This window comes from Trachemys scripta, chromosome 19, assembly GCF_013100865.1.
Source record: "Trachemys scripta elegans isolate TJP31775 chromosome 19, CAS_Tse_1.0, whole genome shotgun sequence".
Lineage (NCBI taxonomy): Eukaryota > Metazoa > Chordata > Testudines > Emydidae > Trachemys > Trachemys scripta.
Window position 1 is genome coordinate 14,623,775 of NC_048316.1, and position 27,588 is coordinate 14,651,362.

Consider the following 27,588-nt stretch of genomic DNA (forward strand, 5'->3'; position numbering starts at 1 on the left):
GGATTTTTCCTGGCATCAGCCTTAGTGGTAACTAAGCACTAAAGGATAAAACTTGAAGGTAGGTGCTAAATTTAAATTGTGCGTGGCCATTAAGGCACCTACACCTTTATTCTTGGGGAGCCACTCAAAATACTGCTGCTAGATTGTTCCAGCCAGCCACCCTGATCATCCCCTTCTCTTCACTTATTTTCTCCACTGGTTGTCCTTTAGCAGCTCTCTGGCCTGGCCTTCCCCTCCCTGCTTACATGGTCTTTACCAATGAAATATATATTATTATATATTTTATATTTATATATAAATATATATATGAAATATATATATATATTAATTTGAATTCCAAAACAGTTCACTACCTGCTTACAACACAGGTTAACAACTCTTTGCTGCTGGAAGACAGAGAAATCGGGTAAAGCATTTGCAGGACTGCTTGAGTGCAGTGATGTATAAGTAGAATTCTGGAAGTCTGACTTGTTTCTCTAGAAAGGCTGATTATTACTCTTGCCCAGATGTTATAACAGTCTATTTGAACATGCTGTTAAAAGTATGAGGAAATGTGGCAAGAGTGAAACCTCTAGTTCGTGTAAACCCTTGATTTCAAATCCAAGTTGCACTCAGGAAATCTTTGCTGGTCTTAGCTTCACACTGAAAACAGTTTATTTAACATTGTTTAAATGTAACATCATACACACATCTCAAACAGTAAATTGACAGTACTTGACCTAGTATTTGTTTTATAGCTTAAGTCTGAGTTTTTTTTTTTTACCACTTCCCTTAACCTATTCCTGTATGTCATGTGACTAGCTGATCTGTGGGGGAAGAGATTGTCAATGCATAAAATCTGCAGTAGTTACTGAAACAATGCCTGCAACAAGCTATCGTTTCCAGTGAAGTTGCTCAGATTTTTTCATAGCAAAGCTCTTCAGGACACATCCCTATTTTCCCTTTATTCTAGCCAAGATGTGACTTGAATAGGTGCATTAAAGTGGAAAAGGTTTGAAAACCATCTGGACTCCCTGTAGAGGAGGAAGCAATGGCTGCGGTAACACCTTACGGAGTTTTGGTCACATTTCACAACTAAGTATTTAAAAAGGGGTAGGAAGCCACCAGTTAATAGCTCAGATTTATTCAAAAAGAACTGAACACTTCGCTTATGGAGGTGGTTTGCATTCTTTAGCATTAGCGGGCTCTTCTATGCTGCAATGTGCTGGCCAACAACACTACACTCAGTTCTGCCACTTGAACCAGCCATCTCTCACGAACAGCCAACACTAAGTTCAGAACAGAAGAATACGCTGTATTCTTCCACGTAAAAAAATAATCATTCAGTTAGTTCATTCTTCCCACTGCTCTTGGCAATTTTCATAGTGAAACATTCTTTCTACCATGTTCCCAAATAGGTTTCTAATGAGGATTACAACTAAGCTCTGATACAGTTGTACCCCTGAAGGCAATTCAGAATGCTTTTAGCTTAGTGTAGTCACCTAAATGCTGCTATTGAAGTCAACAGACCAGTGTCACCACTTGCAGCATTGTATAGTGCTAGTACTTCAGCAGCTGTCTTGTTCTACGGGGCTTAATTGCTGGCCTACGAATATTTGCTTTTGACTGAAATTCAGCATATGTGATCACAGTAAAGAGCAAATTCTACCACCCTTTACAAAAGGTTGGTTTGGCCATTAGAGTGAGGCAAAAACACTGAATTTGTTTCACCTGTAATACTCAAAAGTAGCCTATTATTTGGCAAGCTGTCCAGTCAGGTAGCCTGATCCATTCTTTTATTATACTGGGTGTTCAACTCAGCTACTGCACATGGACAATAAGGTTTTCCACTAAAAAATGAGGCTTTTTAGCACGTGCACAGCAGCTGCATTAATACAGAAAGACAGGACCAAGCCATTCTACTCTCACAGGTTGATTTTTCTGAACTATAGAAAATAAACAGCACAATAGTTTGAGGTACAGTCTATTCGGTAAATAACAGCCCCAGCAGAACTCTTCCTGTACGTATTTAGCCAAAACGCAAAAGCAACAGTTAGTTGTTCAGGTTAATGCAGTTCAATTTAAAAGAGCGTTAAATTGCACTAGCAAACAGCACTGAAATTCAAAGTTACAGCAGACAATCCACCCTTAACTCTGGATTTCCTGATTTACAGGTGTGCATCACAATCCTATGCACTTGATGAAGAAAGAAAGCTAATGAGTTTTTAAAAAAGTCCTCTTTGTATCCATTCAGGAATCAGACCACCTTAACCATGACTTTCCTTTTATGAGAAGACAAAGCAGTCATACTCTTGAGGCACTGAGGTTATATGGGAATAGTTTGATTCTTGAATGTACTTTACCCTTGACCTTGTACTTTTAACACATCCCAGCAATGTATTTACTCTCTCAAACTCAGTTTGAGTTACTGCTGTGAGACCATTTGCTGTGTATTGACCACTGTAGCTGTTCTTGCAGCTAATAAGCTACCTTATTATGAAGATCATTAATGTAACTTTAAGGAATCAAAATAGAAATAAAAATAGTGCTGCTTGTATCTTCCCAGCTTCATGTATTATTCTGACTCGGACTTCAAGTGGGGAAATGGTGCATTCCTGGAACAAAAACAGAGAAGACAAGATAGGCCTCCCTGCACCAGAAGAGAGGGCATCAGAAAAGTGGGTCTTCCCAGAAGAATAGAAACTCTTTAAAAAAACATTTAGAAATACTATGAAGCCCAGAAGCTGGTGCCCACTCTTAAAGTGAATTATGATTGTACACATGGAAAAAATAGATACTCTTAATGTGGTGTGTACATAAACTTTAAAATAATTAAGAAGTATTTCAGCACACTCTATTTATATACAAGTCTACTTCAAGGGAAGTGCCTGGAAGACCGCGGGACTAAGAAGTAGACCACTGAAACAGATCAGGCTGGTTCAGTGCTTAGACCACTCATCAAAGGGAAGTCCATGGCATCCAACAGAGTTACATGCTAAAGGGTGACCGAAGTTGTGTAAGAATCGTCGTACATTTAGAGATCTCCCTCTTGTTCTTCCTGTAGGATGCACAACACTGACTTGTGTGGGATCCCGCACTCTTGCAGGGACTTGGTCAGGTCAGGAAAGCTCCTCCTAGGCACTTCCATTGTTTCAACACTGCAGCGTTTGTATTTGGTTGTGTTCTTTTGTTCTGCCACAGCGAGGACCGTCTGAAGGCTGTCCGTAGGCCTGAAGTGATGTTCAAATCTTTGACCAGAAGGAGACCTAACGGCAAGCAGCAGTCTTGGTTCTTTCTTCAGTGGCTCCTCCAAGTTTAAAACTGAGGATGAAGAACTTTCTTCTCTTGTTTTCCTTAACGGCTTCTTCTCTGAAATGGGAGGCTGGACTTTTGAGCATTCCCCTCTAGCCCCTTCATTCTCTGTCACTACACCAGTGGATTTTCCCTCTCTGGGAAGAGCTTTGGATGGTTGCTGCTCCTCCTGTCTACTACTCATTTTCAGTTTCTTGGTCTGTTCGATCACTGTTTCCACAGCACCCTTCCTGCTGATGGACGGGAGCACTCTGTACTTATTTAGGGAAGAGGAGGTCCTCAAGGGCACTTGCTGGAGGAGCTCTGGGATTTCATCAGGAGACACCTGCCCTGGCTGGCAAGATGGTTTGGTAGATGCTCTTTGATTGCTTGCTGCTTCATAGGGAGCTGCTGGCTGAGGGGAGGATGGCACTCTATAAGAATAGGCCTCCACACTATGGGAGTAATTCAAGCTTGATCTCGTGCGTCCCTTAGCAGATTTCGGCCGGGTGACATGCATATTGATGGTGTTTGACCGCCAAATGAAAGCTTCTGCAGTGCCCAAAGTGGTGTTGCATTCAGATGGTGCTACTGTGGCCATTGCTTCTCAAGACTCCTGTAGAGAGGGTGACGGGGAAGAAAAAAGTTACAGGAATCCGTCAAAAAATCTCTACAGCATTTTACTTCACTAGAGTTACCCCTGTTTTTATGCTGCACTGTGTTTAACATGATAGGGTATCCTGGCATGTGTTGGTTCACTGTGTGCAGGGAGATTACAGACCAGCTCTGTGGCTGTGTCAAGTATCAAGTTTGTGGCCTGTATTCCCAGATGCTGGCTTTGTAACAGATCAAGGTTCTTTGGGGTAGGGAACAGGCCTGTATGTCTGTAAAACATTATGTTCGCCTATAGTGATGTAGGAACAAACAAAAGTGGGTTTCCTCTGGAAGGATCCCAAAGCACCTTTCAAGCTACGTACTCGCAACACGATGCAGCCACAGCTGGGATGAAGGGCTGTGGTCAGCTGCACAACAGAGGAAGGGAAATGCTGATAAAGGACACCAGAGCTGTGAAAAGTGCCATGGGATTTTTAATAATAGCAGCATGGTACTCCATTCACTAAGATCAGAAGGACAAATGGGTGAGTCAGTCCCGCTGGGATCAGAACCATGACTCTTGGGGAGTTCAAATATTAAAGCCAGATAACAAGAGAGAGGTTTTAAGTCTGTTTACATGGTATATGCTGTATATTGTTTGCATAGCACTCTATATCAAGTGCTAAGTGTTCTTACTGTTTTTCAAGGATTTAATGTAGGGGAAGCCTTTATTATTTTAATAGATGGAACGGGGTGTTATTTATTATTTGTCTTTCAGTACTTTTCTAGAGCCACCAGCTGGGGTTGGGGCCCACTAGTGCTAGGCAGCGTGCACTACGAGACAGTAACTGCTCCAAACAGCTCATTATCTAAACAGATAAGACACTCTAAGGGTGGGTGAGAGGAAGTATTATGATCCTTAACCAAGATCACACAAGCCTGTGGTAGAGCCAGGAACTCTTGAGTCTCAGACCAATGTTTTAGCCACAGTCTTTCCTCTCTAAGGGTATGTCTACACTGTAGCTTTAGCCTGTGCTCCCAAGCCCATCCATACACAAAACCATCAAGCATGTGCTTATTTTGCACTTTGAACCCATGCTTGCTTGCATGGCTGGGGGTAGGAGTTGTAGCCCAAGTAGTGCTTTAGCTCTGGCTGGAACTTGCCCATTTTGCAGTAAGGATGCGACTTGTATAGTCCTTTGTCCTTCCCACAATTCCCCTTCTCTCTTCCCCAGAGGACAGGCAAGTTCTCCCGCAATTGACAAAACTGTGAAAGGATCCTAGAGCATCTCAGCACAAAGAATCATGGATTCTGCCCCCAGCCACACATAAGGGAGTACAGATGCAGTGGGTAGGGCTTTGCTCTGGGAATGCTCCCACCCAGGCTAGACTAACTTGCGTGCTCCAACCTATTCCCAGGATAACTCTGCAGTGTAGCCAACCGTGCATGTGTCAGTTTGTACAAAGGTTTTAGTGAAAAACATGTAAACCGTTTTTTATTCTGATGTTATTCACTCATTGAATGTGGCAAGCAAGTGTATGTGGAGGAGCAGATATGACATCATTGCTGTCTCTGAGGTGTCGATTAAGTTCCCAGTGTGGACTTTTAAGTACAACTGACTGCACTGTGGCTTTAAAAAAAATTTAGAAGTCTCTTATTTAAGTCCTTTGAGCCACTCTGACTGATTCAATCCACTGAAACCTGTTGTAAGTGACCAGTCAAAAGACCTTGAAGGTCATCTCCTTAATGGGTGTTACTATATAGGCCTTCTAATAAAGATGGAGTAGAATTCTACTCAGAGACTCTGATCCTCAGCTGCAATGAGACCACTTTGCTCCAACAATTCAAAGCAGTCTTAGAGCCACGGGAGGATCGTCCAGTGGCTTAGAGGTAGGATAATGATGCCTACATCACCCACTCGCTTGGTAAGGGTGGTTTGGCCAAGGAAAAGGGGGCAAGTTTTCCACATGACCTGGCAATCCCTGGATGCCATAATGGTTCTTTCAGACCATTGTCACACACTGGCTACCCCAAAACCAAACAAAACCTTGGGAATGACCAATCTTTAGCAATGGCAGGTTTATTTGGATTTACACCCCTCTGCAGGGAAAGTTGCCCCACCCTCCCGCCATCTAACCCACCTTCATAATCCAATGTCTCTTCTCAAGTGCATAAACCGTCTGTTACTCCAAGGGGGATGCCAACATTCATGTTCCACCGTATTCATCAAATTAACTAGAGTTGGAAAACCAGATGCTCATGGGCCTTTTGCCAGTGATGTGTTATTTAACACCTTGTTTCTCCGCCTTCCTCTCTTGTCTCAGTGAAATGGAAATGATCAGTAAATTAAACGTCTAGCAAAGACAAAGTACAGTCTCAATGTACAGGTGTGCCTTGGCATGCTTTCACTATCAAGCTTTTCTAAGGTACAATAATCATCACTCAGCCACCTGAATAAGTGATCTATTTACTTACAACACAAATGCACAGGCAAGCGGACTGACAGTAATAATCTGGACACAAAATCTAAGTCACCAATAATAATTTCCTAGGAGTATATTAAAAGGGCAGGAGTGTTATTTGGTTTAGAAGACCTTCAAATAAACTCCAAGGCAGCAAAATCAATATGAAGAGCTAAAAGCCATGGTCTTACACCCCTTCGAAGAAGGATTCTTGAACATGGCAAATCAGCGTTACCAGCTGTCTAGAAATATATTGACAGTGAGCAAAATTATGAATAATCCCCTAAGAAATTCGCTGTTTGCATCTTCTGAGTGCTGGACAGCATCATTTCATTTTAAAATAAGTGTTTAGCATTTAAAATTGTCACACCAGTCTTTAAACAAGACATTTTAAACTGGGTTTCTCAATCAGAGGCCCATATTAATAGCGCCGTGCACTGTATTAAGAAGATTTTAAGCAGCGGGAGACCCAAGATAGTAGTTACTGCTTTCCCAAAGGGCATAGAAAATGGAGAGGACAGGGAGTTCTTTTGAATAAATGGGTATAATTACCGAGCAAGCAGTCCAATACTCACTTGACTCAACCTTTCTTGACTTTGTGCAATTGTTGCGACATCTAAAGCTCAGTCCAGAAGAGCCCTAATTTGGTGAGGGCAGCATTGGCAACTAGCCAGGGGCCCAAGGGCTCCATGCATTTTGTATATGTTTACACAGTTGGTTCAATCAACAATAAATGCACAAATCCCCTAGACTGGTGAACAGAAGCTGCATTGTCATTTGAGTGCACTAGTACTCAAACCTGCATCTGATCTGCTTTGTCCTCATGCTGCATTTACCAGGACAGGACGCCCACTGGGCAGCATTTAGGACTCCAAAGGATGCACTCTGGGTGTGGTACTAAGAGGCCTATGCTTTCAAAAGTGGCCACTAATTTTGAGGCCTTCAAGTTTTGGGTGCCCAACTTCAGTCACATTGGATGTGATTTTTCAGCCATGCTGAGCTCCCAGCCAGAGCTGCTCACCACCTCTGAAAATCCATGTTTCAAAATAATACCCCCCAGCTCTTAGCTAGCACTTTCCATCAGCTGATCTCAAAGCAAAGCTTTGAATCAGCTCAGACACAACATTTTACAAAGGAGGGTCAGTGGGGAAACTGAGGGGAAGTGACTTGGCCAAGGTTACCCAGCAGGCCAGTGGCGGAGCTGGGAACAGGTCTCCCCTGACTCCCAGTCCCGTGCTCTATCTACTAGTCACACCTGCCTCCCTTAGGAGCTCAAGTCTGGGGGGGAGCACTCAGAACTGGTGGCTACTTTGGGAAACGTCCCCTTGCTGTCGATCTACCCTCCATGGTGCACCCCAGAGGCGCTGCCCTGCCCGCCCCGCCCTGCCCGGCACCCTCTGGGCACCCCGGGGGGGGGGGGAGGATTTGGCGCTTGTGCTGGTGGGAAGGCCGAGAAGTGTCTGTGTCCTGAGGGTCCCCCCCACGCCCCCAGCAAGCCAGAGCCAGGGGTGGGGAGCGGGACGGGCCCTGGCTCAGAACGGGGCGGGGCGGGTCCCAGGGGTGCTTGGTCGGGCGAGGGGCTGGGTCGCCAGGAGGAGGCTCCTGAAAGGAGGGGGAATCCCTGGGGGGGCACCCAGGTCCCGAGCGAGGGGAGGGTCGGCACAGTGCAGGGGGGCCCCCCCGGGGCGGAGGGGCGGGGTGCAGGGGGCCCCCGGCACAGAGTCCCCGGGGAAGGCCCGAGAAGGGCCCGCGGCTGCTCACGGGGCTGATCCCGTCTCTCACCTCCGCGCCGCTCCATCCGGCAGCCTTCGCCCAGCCCCGCTGGTAAACAGCCCCGCGTTGCCACGGCAACCGGCCCCGCCCGTCACCCACTTCCGGCAGTGACCGGAACAAAGCTGACCCCGAACCACAGAGAGCGAAGGGAAGGCTGGCTAGAGTGTACACACACACATACCTCCCCCCCTCCTCCAATGCAAGGGTATCCGCTGCCAGCCCACTCTGGAACGACCAGGGTCCTGGCCCGGGTTCAGCGGGGTGGCCCCTACCTGGCTGGGAGGGTCCTTCCCAGGCCCCATGTCACTATGGTAACGCCCCCGTGGTGCCACAACGCGGCAGGGGCTCGGCCCCTCAGGGACACGCTGCCCCCTGGCCGCCCGGGAAATCCTGGAGGCTGCTCAGTGCCCTCTGCCCTTATTCTTCTTATGGGGGGATATTGCTGCTTAGGGCCCCCAGCGGGCCAGCACTGCCTTTGTGGCCATGGTCCAGGTGTGTACAGCACCTAGCGCGCTGGGGGCGCTACCTAGGGGTGCCAGGCGTCTGGTTTTCAGCCGGTCGAAAAGGGACCCTGGTGGCTCCAGTCAGCACCGGTGAGCAGGCGCTAAAAGTCTGGTTAGTGGCTCAGTGGGGCTAAGGGAGGTTTCCTGCCTGCCCTGGCACCCCGCAGCTCCCAGAGGCTGCTGGTATGTCTGGCTCCTAGGCACAGAAGCAGCCACTGGGCTTTGCATGCTGCCCCCGCTCTGAGTGCCAGTTCTGCAGCTCCCATTGGCTGGGAACCGCGGCCAATGGGAGCTGCAGAGGCAGCACCTGCAGGCACGGGCAGTGCGCAGAGCCACCTGGTCCCTCCGCCTAGGAGCTGGACATGTGGGCCGCTACTCGGAGCTGCCTGAGGTAAGCGTTGCCTGGAGCCTGCACCCTGAACCTCTTCCTGCACCTCAACCCCTAGCCCTGAGCTGCCCCCACCCAAACTCCCTCCCAGGCCTGCACCCCACATCCCTTCCTGCACCCCAACCCCCTGCCTCATCCCTGAGTCCCCTCCTGCACCCCAAACTCCTCATTCCCAGCCCCACCCCAGAGCCCACACCCCCAGATGGAGCCCTCATCTGCTCCTGCACTGCAACCCCCCTTCCCCAACCCAGAGCCTCTTGTACCCTGAACCTCTCATTTCTGCCCCCCCAAAGCCTGCACCCCCAGCCAGAGCTCACACCCTCTCCTGCACTCCAACCCCCTGCCCCAGCCCAGTGAAAGTGAATGAGGGTGGGGTAGAGCAAGCGATGGATGGGAGGGGGGATACAGGGGGCAGGGCCTTGGCCTTAGAGAAGGGGTGAGGCCTGGGGGCAGGGTAAGGGTGTTATTATCTGGTAACTGTTTCCCCTCCACCATTATTTGGGTTGCAGACGGGTATGGTTTGAGAAGGAGGTTGTGGGGACTGGAATAGAAACAAAGTGTTCTTTGAGGATCTGTTGCTCCCTAGAGCTGTGGTCCCCAACGTTTTTAAGCCCAAGATCACTTTTTGAATTTAAGGGCAAACCAGGATCTACCCCACCCCTTCCCCAAAGCCCCGCACTGCTTGCTCTCCCTTACCCTCACTCACTTTCACAGGGCTGGGGCAGGGGCTTGGGGTGCAGGAGGGGATGCAGGCTCTGGGCTGGGGCCAAGGGGTTCTCAGTGTGGGAGGAGGTTCTGGGCTGAGCCTGGGGCAGGGGTTTGGTAGAGGAGGGGGTTTGGGGTGCTGGCTCTGGGAGGGGGCTCAGGGTTGGAGTGCGGCCTCTCGCCGGGCAGCACACGAAGATCCCTCCTTGCGGGGGCTTGCTGGCCGCTTCTGGGAGCAGCATGGGACCGCAGCAGGCTGGGAGCCTGCCTTAGCAGCAGCCCTGCTACACCCCCGGAGATTGTGATCGACTGGTAGAGTCCCCAGGATCGACCAGTCGATCGCAATGGACGGCTTGGTGACCACTGCTCTACAGGAAGCAGGCGGGCTTTGGCTGGATTAAAGTTGTGGGGGGTTTATGCACCTGGTTTTGACCCATTCTGTTGGCTACCCCTGATGCTAGAATATATAAATAAGTGCTTACCAGGCAGATCTCACACTATGCAGGCAGGAGTAAAATTATTTAGGGCCACAAAACGGATCTACTTTGCTAGGCGTCATGTCAGAATGATGGCTTTGTTCCATCATTGGAGTGCTGCATCACAACTCAGTGATGTTGTTGATGGATCTTCACCAGGTTGGATTTTGATGTGTGGTTTGTTGTGATGGCACCAACCCCGTTGTCGGTTTTAGGAGAGCAGCAGGATTGTCTTTCAGAACCTGCTGCTTTTTAAAATATGCAGTGCAAAGAAGGACATGTCACTTAAAAAAACAGATGTTTCTGCTCTGCAATAGGATTCTGTTTATAGTTCACAGACTTGCACAATGGCCAGGGTTGAAAATGTAATGCCAGCTATGCAGAGGGTAAAAAGGTCTGAAAAATCAATCACCAAAGAGTAAGAAGGAAAGGGGAGACCAAAGAGACAGCTAGAGGAAAAGAAGAACTAAATAAGGAACCTGTTTCTAAAGAAGATGGATAGAGAAATCCAGGAAATCAGATGTGGAAGGATAGACAAATCAGGAACACACACGTCTGTATCTATATCAGAGTTATTGTGCTTGATTCTCCATTGCCTTTTAACTTGTGTCATTATTGACACCTAGGAAAAGGGAGTGTGAGATACTTCAGAATCAGGATGGGAACATTTTACAGTCAGTTTAAAGTAACTCTCGTCACCAGTTGCAAGGCAATGGGGAATTGGGACCACTAACAAAACTTCGCCCTGAAAGCACAAGTCACCACCACAAAACAACCAAAAGTAAGCACAGATCTAAAGAAAATAATGCACAAGAACAAATAAGGAAAAGAAATAGCATTTGATCTAGACCACAATGTTGGTGTGGCTTTTGCTATTGTAAAAGAATTGTCAGGGGTCCAAAGTAAAAGGATCTTCTAAGATGGAAAATATACTTAATTTTTTTAAGTTTATTGTCAGGCTTGGTATAATATATTATATATTGATTTTTCTCCGAGGCTGTATAACATCTCTAAATGTTCTGAATTATTTTTAAGTTTTGAGTTTGGACCTCCATAAAAGAACAGCCCTTTTTAGAATTGTGGAAGCCTCATTCTTTGTATTTGAATGTAATATATAGCCATTAAAAACCAAGTTCTCCTATGTTAAATATTGTGCCAGGACCTCAGCTAATGTAAATTGTCATAGCTCCATTGAAGCAAAAAGTGCTATGCCGACTTGTACTACCTGAGGATATGACCCATTAACTTTGAAATCTGAGCTGAGATTTAAAAATCTCTAGCTATGAAAATAATATGTAGAGTAGTAACAAGGTAATATTAAATTCAGAATGCTTATCTCAGACTTTAGTGAGAAAGTTAAATCTGTTTAAAAAAAAATGTTTTAAGTGACTGTTTGAGAGATCACTCCCTCCTTAACCCTGATAATAGGACAGGTCAAGGATACTCCAGGGGGAAAAAGAAGTAAAATCTTCAAACAATCAAATGAAGAACATACAACAGTGTAAAGACAAATGGTAGTGTTTTGGCTTCAGTTATGAAATCGTATGTTTTGCTATTAAGAATTAACACACAGTGGGCCAAACTGAAGTCTGAAGTTTTACAGCTGGGTTGAATTTGGCCACCTGTTACTTTCCTCATCTACAAAGATTTCACATTAAAGAGCAGGTTTATTTTATGGGACCATGTTCTGCTGCAGCTTGCTATGAGTAACCCTCATTCCTTGTATCCTGTGCGGAAAGAATAGAACCCCTCGGCATTACCACAATACCATTGTTTGGCTTTCCAGTATGACGGGAAATGTTTTCAATCCCAAATGAAATCTTTTCATTTACATTAAAAACAATTGAAAACACATGTCTCTTCATCTGGGGCCCAAACCTGAAGTTCTCGCTCAAGACCAGGTTCTCAGCTCCATTTACACCAGCTCAGGATATGGTGTTCAGTTTTCACTCAGTTTCTTTGGAGGATTTACTAAGACAAACTCCCACTGAAGTCAATGGGAGTTTTACCTAAGCAAGGTCTGTGTAAATTTCAAGGGGTTAGTTCTGCCACTCTTAGTTATCTTGAATAATCTCTTATTTACACAAGTAGTCCCGTGGAGTTCATTGGGACTATCCACAGTGTAAGCTGATGCAGAGAAGAGTATCGGAATAAGGACCGTAGGGTTAGGGTTAATTCTCCTCTCGTTCATACCAGTTTTACACTGGTGTAATTCTACTGAGTTTGATTATGTGATTCTTGACTTACACTTGTGTAACTGAAAAAAATTAAGCTCAACCCTTTAAAAAAAAAAAAACGTTGAAAAACTGCAGCACACATTCAGTTTTGAGACCTGGAGGTACTTGTCTGTGTCTCTTTAACCTTCGTCATGTCTGATAAAGTACAGTCAGCGGGTTGGTTGATCAGCTAGCTTTGTTTTGCATCTTCCACTTGTTTTGTAAGGGTGGGTATGACTGTGCAGTGTATGTTTTTAAGGTTGTGTCTTTTTACCATTGCTCAGGTTATGCAAATGATATCTGACTCAATATGTTTTACAGCTGCGCTGCGCAAAGAAGCATCTGTTCGATGTTATTGACATTTTGATATCTCTGTATTTTCTTTTTTCTTTGTGAATGTTTCATGTTAACCAAATGCTTTACCCATTAACAAACATACATCTCTGAATAAAAGATGATCGGGTCTCCTAGTAAGGAGCAACAAATAGGTAGAGAAGAGAAACACAGATAAATTGGGACATCTACCCAACCAGTGTGAGAAGATCAAGGTGTATTGGCGCACTAAACATAAATGAGGAAATATTGCTTACCAACAAACAACTTACAATAATGTGTCAGATCAAAGCATCTCAGAATACTTGTCATATTCAAATTTACTGATCATCCTTGAGCAGGCATCTTCACTTTGACATCTCCTGCACACGAATGTTTAGATTTAACACCACTGTTTGCTTGCTGTGTTGATAGGATCTTTTATCAGTTGTCAATGGAATAATAAACTGTCCCAAATATTATTTAAACTCTGGGCTAATGGTTCAGAGTAGATACACCTTTGAAGAGAAGGTTTGATTTTGTTTGCTCTCTATTTTCAGGTCCATTATAGAGATGAATAGCCTGTTGATATTTGCTGCGCTTGTTGCCTGCTGTGATTATAAGAGTGTCTTTCAAACTGGAACGTATGTTGAGGTAATTTATCAGCTCCCAGATACCTGTAGTCCCCATGCTTCAGCTTACAAAATTCACATCGGGTTTTCTTTTTAAGGTGAACTAATCATTATTCTTCTTAATACTTAGTGCTATAGTCTTCTCTACACCTTGGGAAGTAGGTGTTTTTATTGCCATTTTTATGGATGAGGCTACTGAGGCAAATTTTAAGGGCTTGATTTAAGCAACTGCTGAAAACCCATAGCTCCTTTTAAATTCCATGGGAGCTGTGGGTGCTTAACACGTCTTAAAATCTGGCCCCATGTGACTTGCCCAAGGTCGCTGGAGGTTTCAGTGTCCGAGTTCCTGGGTCTCCATTGTCAAAGTTAGAATCAGGACTCACAATTTTGTCAAGACCACTCTGTTTATTAGCACAGCGCTCTGCTAATACAATCAGATAATGTGAGCCTCCATGCAAGATTCAAACAGTCTTATTTATACAGATAAAAGGGTGCAAACTAAACAAAAGGACAGAGAGCAAAATTGTAAAATATGCATGGAGCACAATATGCATATCCTGCTTCCTTGTTAACTCTTATCGATCTAAGACTAATGCTTCACCAATTGCCCTTAAGTGGCAAGTTAATCAGTTAATGTCTGCTTTCCTGCCCACCTGGCTTGCAGCATTTCTCATTTCTACTTAAAGGTACATACAGCATTCTTTAATTCATTCTATTTCTTTAGTATAATTCATTTCACTTTCACACCATCTTGTGCACAGATCTCTGGGTTATGCCTTTCTCAAAGGGCTGCAAAGCTTTTGCTAAAAGTTTTGTGAAGAACCTAAAGATTGGTACAGTTAATTTTAAAGGGAAAGCAGTAAATTCCATTTCACTGGTGGTTCCTATGTCTAGGGTTCTGTGTTTTCACTACAATAGTTGCTAGTATCAAGCACCTAAACCAGAGAAAGGAGCTGTTATTTTATGTGCCATCAGCATCTGCAACACCAGTGCCAGTGTAGGATCTGCGTTCAGGATTCTAGCAGGTAAGTAAAGAGGAAACTGATTTACAAAGATTCCATCTGAGCTTGTGTTTGTTGGTAACTTCCCAGACTACACATACATCTTGCTATTGCTCTGGGATTTTAAACTATTTTTGTTAAGCTTTGCAATTTACCTATATCTCTTCTGCTTAATCATTTTGAACATTGGTCCTAGTCCTATAAAGGGAACATTTCCCTCCCTTCCAGTGAATTTAATGTTTCCCTTTGTTCTTTTGCAGATGTCAGCATGGCACATGGGAGTGCTTTGGAGTTTAACAAAATGATTAAAGCTGCTACTGGGAAATGTCATGTTTTCCTATTACGGATGTTACTGTGGATTAAGTGGAAAGGAAACTGCACTAGATGTTACTGAAAGGAGAAGCATAAAATTCTGTCTAGCTACAGAAAACACTTTTCTGGACAAGAGCCAGCTACTATCTGTCTGGGATCGGGAAGAAATTTCCCTTATGGGCAGGTTATTTTGTAATTGTCCCTTATGGGTTTTTTGTACCTTCCTCTGAAATATCTGATACTGGTCACTGTCTGAAACCTCTATTCTTCACAATCACATTCAAGGGCACAAGCTTAACTCTAACCTTAGCAAATTTAAGATACTCTACTAGGAGGCGTGCTGTCACTTTAAAAGTCTAACCAAAAAGGTGGGGGGTAAGAGGGTAAAGTGTCTAACTTTAACTGAGGGACTGGATGTGTGCATCATGGGTACTTGTATGCTGGCACTGAAAGAGGGTTTATTGTGCAGACGACAAGTATATAACTGTATTTGGGTATAGTGGGGTTTGGGTGGTAAGGCATGTGAATTGTGGTTGTCTTGGGTATTCATTTTGCTTTACCTGATGGTGGCCTTTTCCCTATAAGGCTTATTTAACTTTTTTCTCCAGTTTAGGGTTGAGTTAGGGGATGAAGGTGTGAGATGACAAGAGTAAAATATCCCAACTCTCGTATATAATGCAGTGTAGAGAAAATTTTGAAACTTTGTGACCCAGGCCTGATTTTTGTATGTTTCTCCCTCAAGGTGCTGCTATATCCCTGACTGCTGTCAAGGCAAACAAAGAGAAAAGAACTTTAAGCTGGTACTGACGAAATAGAAGTTCAGCATCAGCGATGGAAAAATCATCTGCAGTGAGTACTTTTCTGCTGCATGGACAAATTGCATTGCAGTTTCTTTGTTGCCCTCAAGTCCATCTCCATTTTATCTTTGGATTAATGTTAGCGGGGCCTGGAAAAGCCAAAAGAGTGAAAATTGTTCAGAGGGCTGGGCTAATGTAGCTACTTACAGTATGTGACCAAGGGTAGAAAGAAATGTCAGCTCTCTGTGGTGATGCTACTACAAAAACATCCCAGCGTGCAGTGATGCCAGGGGGTCGATTCTTTGCCCCAGAACAGTGCAGTAAACTCAAGAATATAAATTCCATCCCAAGTTTAAGATAATCTCTCTCTCTTGATAGCCGTATTGCATACTGGGATGTTTTTGCAGCAGCATCCCCACATAGAAAGCTGGTTTTTCTCTTCTTTGTAAGCTTGGTCACATACTGTAAGTAGGTGGTCTAAAAGACCATTTCTAAGTAATATTAAATGATAGGCAGACTGAAACATACACGTGGTAATACATATGCACACACACACATCATTGTGGGGGAATAACATAATAATAAAATAATAGTGGAAAATAGCATACAAAGGGCCAAATTCATCCCTATGATAATTCCACTGACTCCTGCAGATTTGCAGGATGTAGTGGCCCATTGGCTGTTATTTTCAGTACTGTTTGTACAATTTCGTCTCTCAGCATTCAGCACCGTCTCCACCCACTAACTAAATCAGCTCATTAAAGCAGGTACAGAAGTGGGCTTGTTAAACTTTTATAGCATGTAACCTACTGAATACTCCATTGTTTTTCTTTTAATCTTTCTAAGAATTCCCACCTCCGAGTGATCAAACATTTATAGCTATTGTTATCTTTTCGGTGGCTCATACACAAGGCCTTCAGTTGAAACCCCACCCGCTTGTGGCAAGCAAGAAATTCCACCCTGCGGTGGCTGCCTAAGTAACGAGCACAGCTAGAGATAAGGAATGTACACCGTGAAACAGCAACGTAAAAACCTTCACCACGTCAACCATGCTGCACATTATGGAGGTTGACACTGTCAAATCTTGTAGTGTAGCTACAAATCAAAGTGATTGGGCAAAGACTCCACTTCAACCCCACTTCTGTTCGCTCTGTGACTATAAGACTAGTCTTTGGGCTCATTTTCCTCTCACATTGATGCAAACCCACAATGAGGTCCAAATCGATTCCTGTGTTCCCTTTGGTCGATGGTTTTATGCACTATTAGACTCCACAAGGAGAGCTGCGTGTTATTTGGGACCCCTTGTACTCCTCTTGCTTGAGGGTCAAGATCAGCTGGGATGCTTGAGCTGACGGGGCATAGATTTGCATGTCAGGAGGCGGCAATATGGTGTTCATGGTGACTCTGGAACTCAGCCATCCATCCCTCCACCCACTCCCATGCGGCAGAGTCTACGTTGGATGACCTTTCAGGCACTTTGCCTGGGGAAACAGCTGATCTTTGCATTTCCTCGGGGGGTCACTTGGGTGGGGAAGGCATTTTTCCTTCTCAGTGGAAGTGGGAGGAAAGATTGTCAATTACCAGTGTGTCAGTGATACTGACCACTGATGTGTGCTTACATTGTTTTATTCGACGTACCAAGAAATGCTGTCCTCCAATGAATACCCTCTGAGCCCTTACAGGCGCTACTGGCTCCGCACACCCCACAGGGGACACCTGTGTGGGGGGTGTTTGGGCTGGGTGACGCTCAGGGTGGGAGGGGAAATAGGACACGGGGTTCTCATGCCCTAGTGATTCTGGCTCATAGGGACCATTGCTGCTGGGGTTTATTTTAGTGCCGGGGTCAAACTGGCCCCAGCAGCCCTGAAGTTGGCCAGGCGCAGGGCACCTCCCCTTCAGCCCTGTCTTAGCCCTTGTACCAGCACAGGGATGGGCTTTGGCCAAGCAGAGGGACACACACTGAAATCCAAAACATACATAAATTATCCATAAAATAGTACAGGGAAGATAGTGAAGAAGCAGAAAAGGGAATCAGGGTGCTAAGGACTCTCTGAATATATAATTTGGAGGCAAAAACTTGTATTAATTAGAAAAGAGATTAGTGATAATACTTAGTACTCCTGATCTAAAGATCTCAAATTCCTTTCCGAACATTAACTAATTCAATGTCATGGCAACTCTTCCCCCTCCATCCACTACAGAAGTGTGTATGTAGCTAATATGAATACACGTTCATTGATAAGGGCCAGATTTTTAAAGGTACTTAGGCACCTCACTCCTATTGAAATCAATGGGAGTTAGGAATCTAAACACCCAGCCCTAAGTGACATGTCCAAACTTGCACAGGAGGCCTGTGGCAGAACAGGGAATTGAATTGAGGGCTTGAGCTAGGGTCCTAACCAGTGGATGGATTCGTCTTTTTCTCCTCCAGCACAGATCCCTTGCTTTAGTTACCAGTCCCTGCATTTCTCAAAACCCACATTATAAAACCTGCAGTCCCCGCAGTCCCACTGCTTACAAGTTATTCTTTGCGGAGTCAGGCAGCGGGAGGGCACAATCGCTTATAACTGTTCAAAACTTACAAAGAGTTTAATTATTACAAGAAAACAGTGTGCAATGAGTGTACGTAATGTAATATTATCAGTCACGCCGATCACAGCAGTGATAGGGACCAATCAAGAATGGGTCCACAAACGTCCAATGGTTTTCATTGACATTAATGGAAGTTAGGAGCTTACATACTTTTGTGGATCTAGGCTTTACAATCTAAATAGACAAGGTAGATACAGAGTAGCTGTGATTGGGCATATGCTCCACACTGGCAAATAAAGGGTTAAAATGGAGTCTGAGGGCCCAACTAGCCTATTCAGCGGCACCTGGAAGAGAAACAGCTAATTAAGGATTAGACCCAACTGGGGAGAACAAGACTGGGTGGGCATATAAGGGAAGGCCTGCAGGGCCTTGGGTGAGACTGCAGTAGGGAGCTTATACCCTGTGTCAGGCCCTGAAAGGAGAAGGGGGTCTAGGCAGCTGCCAGAGAAGCTAGGAGTCACTTGGAGAAAGTTTCTTAGCACAGACAAGCTGCATGGAGAGCTGAAACTGCAGGGAGAGGGGGCTGGTGAGTACAGCTCCATGACAAACACCTGCAAGCAGGTGAAGGTGGGAAGTAGTCCAGGGAGCCAGTGAGGTTCATAAGAAATAGACCTTAGCTGCTTCTCAGAAAAATCCTGGATAGGAACCCACAGGAAAGCATTCTCCTACACTCCCCTGCCCCCCATGGGAGAGGTGATGTAAGCTATGGGAAAGGCCACAAGGACTAGTGAGCCCAGACAGGGGCTGAAGGCCTGCTAAGTGGTCACTAAGTCTCTGGGTTTTTGTTTGAACTTCTTTTAGTTAAGGGACCTGTGCTGAAAGGTGACCTGGCTGGAGGGCAATTTCTATTCCCAGATGTGACCCTCGGGCCAAAAAGTTTGCCCACCCCTAAAGTAGAGCACTTAGCACAAAGGGGAGGTAATCTGGTGTAGGTGCTAATGGAACATAAGGGCTAGCCTGTGATTTTTAGGCTACATGTCTGTGCAAGGTAGGAAGGAGGAGTAAATGCTGATTTACAGCAGTTGAGGATCTGGCCTACAATTTAAACTTGGCTTGGTGGTGTGTGTGTGTGTGTGTGTGTGTGTGTCTGTCTCCCTTTTTGAGAGCCCAAGAGGAAAAGAGGGTACAGCACCCGCAGAGTTAGTCCTCATGGTGCTGCTCCTCATAGGATTTAACTGGGTGAATAGTGATGACTGTACAGCTCACTGATATCCTGCCTGAGCAACTTCATGTCCATAGCTACTGATACCTCCACAGACAGGGTACCTAAAAGCCAGCACCTTCTATTGCTTTAACTGTCCCCAGAGAAGAGATTGCTTCACTTGGCAGCTTGGTGGTCTCTTTGAGGGGTTGAGGAAGGGGCTCAAGTACTTTGGAAAGAGGAAACATCTGTGCTTTGCAATCTGTTGTGTAGCCAGACGGCGAATAAAGCTTTATTTAGCAACTGGGGGTAGATCCTTTGCAGAAGAAATTGAAGTAATAACGGTATCCTTTGTTATAGCTGCTTGCTTCCTTTCTGAAACACAGGACCGCTGTCCGGTCACAGTCACACGCTTGCTTTGCACAGGTGGAGTTAGTTGTATTCCCTGCAGGAACAAAAGCATTTCTCACTCTACAACTCTTGTGTGGTAACTAAAAGGCAAGGAACCCACTCGGAGGCCAGGTGCCGAGCAGCTTGTTCCTTCCTGACCTTCAGCGCTCCAGATGCATGGATGAGGTTTAGCGAAAGAGGAACGAGGCAGCCCTGTTGCTCTAACACTGCCGGGAATGTTGCAACACTGCTGTTGGCATGGCAGCAGCTGGGAACGCTGCAGTGGTGCCATTGGCACTGGATTTGCTGCTCCGTTGCCAGCTTGGGTGCCTTCCCAAATTAGCAGAGTGCAGCCAATTCTCCCCTGCCTCGCGTAGCCCACTGGTGAGTGTGAGTTACAGGCCCCTGCTCTGTACCGATCCCCAGAGGCTTTGTATTGTAGCTGGGGCAGCAACAGAGCTTCAGCAGCTCGTGCATCTCACTCAGGAGGTCTCCGGCTCAGTTCCCAGTGTGTGGGCCAAGATGGCAGCTCTGACGGTTGCAGTCATACCCACTTGGGAGTTGTGGGTATAAAATGCTAGAAAATCAGAATGGCAACATTTTACACCCGTCTTCATAGGTGTAAATACAGTGACCGATGAGGCCCAGTGGCTCTGGCACGGCAGCACTGGAATGCAAAGGCACTGCCAATCCATCACAGCTGCCTGCACTGGAACTGGCATTCAGTCCCTCACAGCTCAGAGGTCCTTAACGGTCGTCCTTTCCACTTGCTCTGCAAGAGGTCACCCTAATTGCCTTGGAGATTGTGAGAAGAGGTAGGTGGGGAGGAACCAGAAGGACCTGAAGTACTTTCCCCACCCCCCACGCTAGCTATCCTGGAAGTGCTTTGCTTCTTCCCAAAAGCCCCTCTGACTGTTTCTCTTTAGGACACATTTGTTCCAATGTCATTGTAAAAGGTTCAAGCAAGAGAACGAGGTCCCGTAAATCACCACGGTATCCGTGGCCATTTTAGCCATGCAGAAAATGCTACTCACAGCACATAACGTCTTCGTTGATGATGGAGTATTGATAATCATCAAAAAATGGGTGACAGCTCTGGTTGGTTAACTCCTTATAGCAGCAATCATGGGCATGACAGCACCTTCAGGGAGACAGAAACACAGGAATAGGGTGGAAAATGTGACTAGGTGAAGTAATGTCCAACATCACCACTACTAGAGGGGAGAGTGTGAGTGAGCCTTCCAAGGAACAGAGTTTGGGCTTGGTTTGGAAAAACACCCAGGAGCTCAGATGTTTATCCCAAGTGATATTCTTAGTGCTGCTCTGTGCCTCAAATCCAGCTCCTGTCCAAAGCTGGGTGAAACTTTTTGAACAAAACTTTTTTTTTTTTTTTTCAGCAAAAAATGCAGATGTGGGTTGACTGGAACATTTTTGTGAATTTGTGTTGAATTTGCTGAATAGTTTTGGTTGGGGGTGGAGCCTTCAATACTATTTAGGAAAAATTGCAACATTTCACTTCAAAATGAACTGTTCTGATTTTTGATTCATAACTGTTTTAAAATGTCCTTCCATTTTAATTTAAAAAACCCTAACATGCCAAAAATCAAATCTAAACAAGACATTTAGTTCAACCTAAAGCAACTTTTTGATTTGCCAAAACATTAAAGTTTGTTCTGGAGGTGGACTGAAATGGTTGGTTGGTTGTTTTGTGGTGGCAGACTGAACCAAAAAATCCATTAGATTGAAAACTCCCTGGGGCAAGGCCTGTCTTTGTTCTGTGTATGTACAGCTCCTAGCACAAAGGAGTCTAGCCTGAACCAGGACCCCATTGTGGTATAATACAAATAAATACTATTACTACTAATCACACAGTTCTATTGGCCCTTTTAAGATTCTGGGGATGACTCACCCCAGCATGCCTTGACTACAAAGGAGTTTCCATTCTCACATAAGCTGGAGAGTTGAGGCATTGTGCCCCAGAGTGCTAAAGGGCTTAGTGCAGTTACAATCCTAGGATTTAGATGCCCAGCTAACTAAATCAGTGCATTGCTAAAATTAGTATTGATACTAGTAGTAATAATAATGGATGCTAGTATTGATACCAGCAGCATTGACCTGAACCAAAGCTTACCAGTCTGTCTTATCCAGAGGCTGCCCTCTCCCACCCAGTCCACAGTGGCATCCATACACATTGTAGAAAATGAGGGCACTTTTCCCAGTAATTCTCCGGATCATGAATTTGAAATCGAGGAGGCTGCTGTGGATCATGGTCAAAACTGTGAAAGAGCAGAAAGGGCTTTTCACGAGTTTCCAAGGAGATGTTTTGCCTTCAAGGAGAATCATTTCCCTGATCCCTCACCTGACATACGGCGGGAGGTCAAAATCACTAAGTATTTAGTGACTAAGTGAGGATTGTTCTGCTGCTGCTTGCACGTTAGCTCTAACCCAGCATGGGGGGAAGGGTCGTCTAGTGGTCAAACCACTGCCAGGGAATCAGGTAGGGTGACCAGATAGCAAGTATGAAAAATCGGGACGGGGTGGGGGTAATAGGAGCCCATATTTTAAAAAAAAAAAAAAAGGTCCAAATATCAGGACTGTCCCTATAAAATCGGGACATCTGGTCACTCTAGAATCAGGAGCTATCAGTTCAATTCCTGCTCTGCTACAGGACCCTGCCAGCAAGCACTCCCACACACAGATAGTCACCCTGCCAGGAGGTACAGAAATGGACATGGGCACACAGTCACACTGCTGGGGTGAAGACTCCCACACTGGCACGGATGGATGATAAGGAAACATGCTGCTCATGTAAAAGAGAACCTGGAGCATAGATTGTTGGAATCACCTAGCTTCAGCCCTATTGAATAGCCACTGTATACTGTGACAGACTCTTCCACTATAGCCTAGCTGTTTTAAGTCTGCCAGGTCCCTCTATCTATGTACTTACGTGGCCTCCACAACTGTAATAGCTGAGTATCTCACACTCTAATATATTTATCCTGACAACATCTGTGTATGATTATCCCTGTATTACAGATAGGAGCTGAGGCACAGAAAGACTAAGGGCCAGATGTTTAAAGGTACTTAGGCACCTCACTCCTATTGAAATCAATGAAACAGCCCTCCAGTCCAAGCCCTGCAAACCCAAGTCAGCTGGCACAGACCAGCAGCAGGTTTTTTCTGCTGTGTAGATATATTCATACAGTTCTAATGGTGTCCAGTTGGCCTGATGTAAAACAAAAATGAGGGCTGAGAATGTGAGCCTGGGTCAGAGGATTTCATTATTTTAGTCCATTTCCTGATATCTAATCCATCCTGTGAATCCTTCTCCTGTGAGCGACACAAGTCTTCAGTAGGCTTGTGTGTAGTGAGCACTGTCTTTTGTTCTGTGTCCTCAAATAAACCCAGACTCAGAGTGTTTAATTCAGGAAAAGTCTACATTCACATGTCCAGTGCTGGAATTTCCCAGAGGAACAGGGGAATAATGCTGCTTTGGAGTGAACAGCAGGAGAAAGAGCCAACACAGGAGAACCTAAGCTGAAGATTGGGGAAGTGTCCAAATGCTGAAACCTACTTCACTGTGGGAAAGTCCCCAACCCAGGGAGATGAGGGAATACCTTCTGCTTGAGGCTGGGCAAAGCACCCCTGGTTCTATATCAAAGTGCCCAATCCAGCTCCCATTGGGAGTCTTTCCTTTGACTTCACTGGAAGTTGGATGGGGCCCTAACATGTCTTTCTAAAACATACTCAACCTCAAGTGCCTGGGCTCAATGCAGGAGGTACTGAGTGAGGTTCTGTGGCCTGTGTTATGCAGGAGGTAAGGTCATAACAGTTGCTTCTGACCTTTAAAATCTATGTTGGCGTAACGGTAACCCCCATAGGCATGTGAATGGAGCCAAAGAGAGAACATAAAGAAGTGGAAATGGAAAGTGAGTTTGGAGGCCCTTAGCTGGCACTTCTAGTTCGAAATCTGGTTCAGTTAAAGGTTGACCTTCATGGAGTGGAAAATACATAAGGAAGATATATATGGCATGGTAAAGCTGCATTCATGGTATCGAGGGTGTGGCAGGCTGAATGGTGGAGATGTTGGGAAATAAGTAGATTTGAAATGTTTCACGGAAGCACACAGCATCAGGAGCCTATGGAGCACAGCTTGGGATCTACATCGCATTCTCCAATAGGCTTTGCTAGTTTTGTTGGTGCACAACTCGGGTTTTCTTGAAACTGGCCCCAGCTGCTCTAGCCCCGTGATTCTCAACCAGGGGTACCCCTGGGGGTACATAGGTCTTCCAGGGTGATAACAGCTCATCTAGCTATTTGCCTAGTTTTACACCAGGCTACATAAATAGCGCTAGTGAAGTCAGTCCAAACTAAAATTTCATACGGACAATGACTTGTTTATACTGCTCTATATCCTATACCCTGAAATGTAAGTGCAATATTTATATTCCAATTGATTTATTTTAATTATATGGTAAAAATGAGAGAGTCAGCAATTTTTCAGTAACTGGGTGCTGTGGCACTTTTGTATTTTTATGTCCGATTTTGTTAGCAAGTCGTTTTAAAGTGAAGTGAAACTTGGGGGTACACAAGACAAATCAGACTCCTGAAAGGACTGCAGTTGTCTGGAAAGGTTGAGAGCCACTGGCCTAGCCAACGCCAGGCCTCAAGGCAGAGCAGACCTTCCCTGAGATGGAAGCTGTAACCACTTCCCTGCTAGCCTGGCATGTTCCTGCTGTGCCAACCAAAAGCTCAGTGCGGCACAGAAGCCGGGCCCATGTTTTAAGATGAAAAGCTGTGTCTTTAAAACCCCTGACCTTCTGTCACCAGTCTCTGCTGGGGCCCGTGGTGCTCTGAAACAACAGCCTCTCTGTGCAAAGTCATTCAGTGGGGATTGATACCCCGAGGCTTCAGCAGATAAGGAGCACATGGAAAATGAGTGCCATTGTGTGGGATCCCTGAGGCGACAGCACCGAGGGGAAGACGTTCTCCTGGCAGGCTTGATTGGCTGCTCGGGAGTGGTCAGCTGGGTCAAAGCCTGATATGACAATAAACACATTAATAATGGTACAGCGGAAAACCTTCAGGAGATCTCCCTTGGGGAGAAAGAGAGTCCTAGCGATACCAGGTAAAAAAACACCTGCCCTGGCGTCCATGGAATCTGCATGGGGTGAATTTCACCCAACAGAGATCCAGCCCACAGGCCCAAGGGATCCCTGAGCTGGCTGGGATAGACCAGGGTGCTGNTGCTTGGCTGTAACCACACAGAGAATGGGAAGTCTTTTCCTGGCCTGCCAAGACCACAAATCACACGCCTTTGCCTACTCAGCTATTTGAGCCCAATTATCCAGGACTACAGTTCTGTGTAACTATCTGAGCAGATAGCTTCCGCTAATGGCTCGTGTGTCGGATGAGTAAAGATTTCAGCCTACAGGTTTACAGAGAACAGCTCTTACCTGTACAGGGATACTTAAAAACAAGTTTTTAGTCACTGGAGGTGAATGCATAGTGTCACCACAAAGCAAATGACCTACATAAACCTCACTTAATCCCGATGCCGTGTCTGCCACACCAGCCATAGAGCCTGAGCTCGGCATCATTGAGGGTCCCCTTCCCACCCCTCAGATCCCTGAGCCAAACCAAGAGGGGCCACCTCCCAACGGCCCAGCTACTGGGGCTAAGGATCCTGCCTCTGTCCCTCTCCCCGACTCCACTCCTGACCCCTGCCCTGCCCCTACTCTTGATCCCTGCCCTTGCCCCTTCTGCCAACCCCATCCCTATCCCTTCCATCTCCCAAGATGCTATTGCCGCCCCTGGGGTTGTCTCCTTCCCTTTGCTGGAGGGTGACACTCAGGGAGCGGCCTTTGTGTTTCCTTGTCCTGACCCACTAGGGGCTGCTATCTTCCCTCCACTGCCCCCCATTGAACCGGGGTTTGAGGCAGGCCATGTGGCACCAGCCCATCGGGTGCCACGTCGGGGATCCACCCGCTGCCTGCCCATCTTGATAGGCCACAGGGCTTCAACTGGGGCCCCACTGGAGGCAGGCCAGAGTCCAGTGATCCCGCCCCCCCATATGCTGCAAGAAGAGCTGCAGGAGTTTCTAGAAGACATCTGTGGCTCCTGCAATAAGGTGCAGCTCGCTCTCCAGCGATGGGGGGATTTTCATCAAATCCTCCGGACCGCGAGGGCCTTCATGCGGGAGGGTAAAAGGACCAGGAAGCAGGGCGCCACAGCTTACCAGCGGGTCCGCAGCTTCCGTGACTCCTTGCTCACCTACGGGGTCAGCCACGTTTTGCTGCACGGCCCAATGGGGGCCATGGGTGTCTCTGTCGGCGAGGATCCCCCCCAGCCCTCCTCATGGCACCGATCATCTTCGCAACACTGAACTCCCGGGGCTGTAGGATGGGTCTCCGCAGGATCCAGGTGCACTCCTTCCTTTGGGAGCGGGGGTATTCTGTGGTTTTCCTGCAGGAGACCCATACGGATCCGGCCGCCGAAGACAGCTGGTGGCTGGAGTGGGGGGACAGGGTATACTTTAGCCACCTCACAGTTCGTATGGAGCGGCGACCCTGTTCTCCCCTGATTTACGGCCCAAGGTGCTGGGGGTTGCTGAGGCTGTGCCAGGCCGCCTGCTGCACCTCCGGGTTCACATGAAGTGGCCAGTGCTCAATCTCGTCAACGTTTATGCCCCGACATTGGGCCCAGAGCGACTACGCTTCTAGCAGCAGGCGTCCACCTTCCTCGGCTCCTTGGATCCTCGCAAGTGTCTGGTCCTGGGCGGGGACTTTAACACCACCCTCGAGGAGTGGGACCGCTCGGGGACTGAGCAGTGCCCGGCCGCCGTGGACTCCGTGGACGTTCCCGGCTGCCGTGGACATCCAGAAGATCGTCGACCGTCACTCCCTAGTGGACGTCTGGTGCGACCACCACCCAGACGATGTCTCGACGTTCACTTTTGTCCGGGTGGAGGCCCATAGGTCGCACCACTCCCGGTTGGACCGCTTCATACTTCCACCTTTCACGGGCCCACTCCTCCAGCATCTGGCCAGCTCCGTTTTCTGATCACCATCTAGCCACCGTGACGCCCTCTCTCTGTGCAGAGAGGCTGGGGCCAGCCTATTGGCATTTTAACAACAGCTTATTGGAGGATGTGGGCTTCGTGGCGTCCTTCCGGTAGTTCTGGCTGGCCTGGCGAGGGCAGAGGTGCGCCTTTCCCTCAGCGCAGCGGTGGTAGAACATGGGGAAGGTGCGCGCCCAGCTCTTCTGCCGTGACTACACCCGGGGTGCCAGCCGGCAGAGGGATGTGGCAATAGAGCAGTTGGAATGGGAGGTCTTAGAGCTGGAGAGGCGTCTGGCCACCAGCCCTGAGGATCCATGTGGAGTGTGCTGGGAGAAGCGGGAGGAGCTCCAGGCCCTCGAGGATCATCAGGCCCGGGGTGCCTTTGTTCAATCCTGCATCCACCTCCTTCAGGAGATGGATCACGGCTTCCACTTCTTCTACGCCCTGGAGAAAAGGAGGGAGGCCAAGAAGCACGTCACCTGCCTCCTGGCGGAGGATGGCATCCCCCTCACAGATCTGGCGGAGATGTGCGGAAGGGCCAGGGCCTTCTACGCAGGCCTTTTCTCCCCAGATCCGACCGATCCTAACGCTTGCAGAGTGCTCTGTGACAGATTCCCGATGGTCAGCGCGGGCGACCAAGACCGGCTATAGCTGCCTCTCACTCTGGCCGAGTTCTCGGAAGCCCTCTGCCGCATGCCCACCAATAAATCTCCGGGCATGGACGGGCTGACCGTGGAGTTCTACCGCGTGTTCTGGGACGTCCTCGGCCCAGACCTAGTCACCGTCTGGGCCGAGGCCTTGCGGAGCGGGGTCCTCCCTCTTTCGTGCAGGCGAGCCGTGCTCACCTTATTGCCGAAGAAGGGGGACCTCCGCGACTTACGGAATTGGCGTCCCGTCTCGCTCCTCAGCACGGATTACAAAATCGTAGCCAAGGCTATCTCGCTGCGGCTGGGGTCCGTGCTG

General features: G+C 46.9%; 2 protein-coding genes and 1 long non-coding RNA gene across 5 annotated transcripts; 1 reads left to right on the plus strand and 2 right to left on the minus strand.

Moving 5' to 3' along the window:
- Positions 1-511: 511 nt before the first annotated feature.
- UBXN10 (UBX domain protein 10) lies at positions 512-8,184 on the minus strand. 3 transcript variants are annotated; one of them, XM_034753555.1, is made up of 3 exons: positions 8,110-8,184; positions 6,007-6,219; positions 513-3,886 (listed from the first exon to the last, which is right to left on the minus strand). In XM_034753555.1, the coding sequence occupies exon 3, from the start codon at positions 3,869-3,871 to the stop codon at positions 3,014-3,016; it is 858 nt and encodes a 285-aa protein (XP_034609446.1). In that variant the 5' UTR covers positions 3,872-3,886; positions 6,007-6,219; positions 8,110-8,184; the 3' UTR covers positions 513-3,013. The 3 variants fall into 3 exon arrangements, with proteins under 3 accessions (XP_034609448.1, XP_034609446.1, XP_034609447.1); XM_034753556.1 differs by lacking the exon at positions 8,110-8,184 and adding an exon at positions 6,903-7,464; XM_034753557.1 differs by lacking the exon at positions 6,007-6,219 and having other exon boundaries at positions 512-3,886; positions 8,110-8,180.
- A 133-nt stretch (positions 8,185-8,317) lies between these two features.
- Positions 8,318-16,860, plus strand: LOC117868004. Its single transcript, XR_004643552.1, has 3 exons — positions 8,318-8,592; positions 13,261-13,354; positions 14,594-16,860. It is a non-coding gene; the product is annotated as an uncharacterized LOC117868004 (long non-coding RNA).
- A 2,576-nt stretch (positions 16,861-19,436) lies between these two features.
- LOC117868003 (group IIF secretory phospholipase A2-like) lies at positions 19,437-21,937 on the minus strand. The gene is made up of 3 exons (XM_034753563.1): positions 21,697-21,937; positions 20,600-20,706; positions 19,437-19,620 (listed from the first exon to the last, which is right to left on the minus strand). Exons 1-3 carry the CDS (start codon positions 21,906-21,908, stop codon positions 19,472-19,474), a joined length of 468 nt encoding a protein of 155 aa, XP_034609454.1. The 5' UTR covers positions 21,909-21,937; the 3' UTR covers positions 19,437-19,471.
- Between the last annotated feature and the right edge of the window lie 5,651 nt (positions 21,938-27,588).

Bases quoted from the DNA above. Each gene is read 5' to 3' on its own strand.
- LOC117868003 (XM_034753563.1), bottom strand. From the start codon at position 21,908: ATGATTCTCCTTGAAGGCAAAACATCTCCTTGGAAACTCGTGAAAAGC. The intron at 20,707-21,696 runs GTAAGCTTTGGT...GTCTCCCTGAAG, and splicing joins CCTCTGGATAAGACAGACTG to GTGCTGTCATGCCCATGATT. The intron at 19,621-20,599 runs GTGAGTAGCATT...TTGTTCCTGCAG, and splicing joins CAACGAAGACGTTATGTGCT to GGAATACAACTAACTCCACC.
- UBXN10 (XM_034753557.1), bottom strand. From the start codon at position 3,871: ATGGCCACAGTAGCACCATCTGAATGCAACACCACTTTGGGCACTGCA.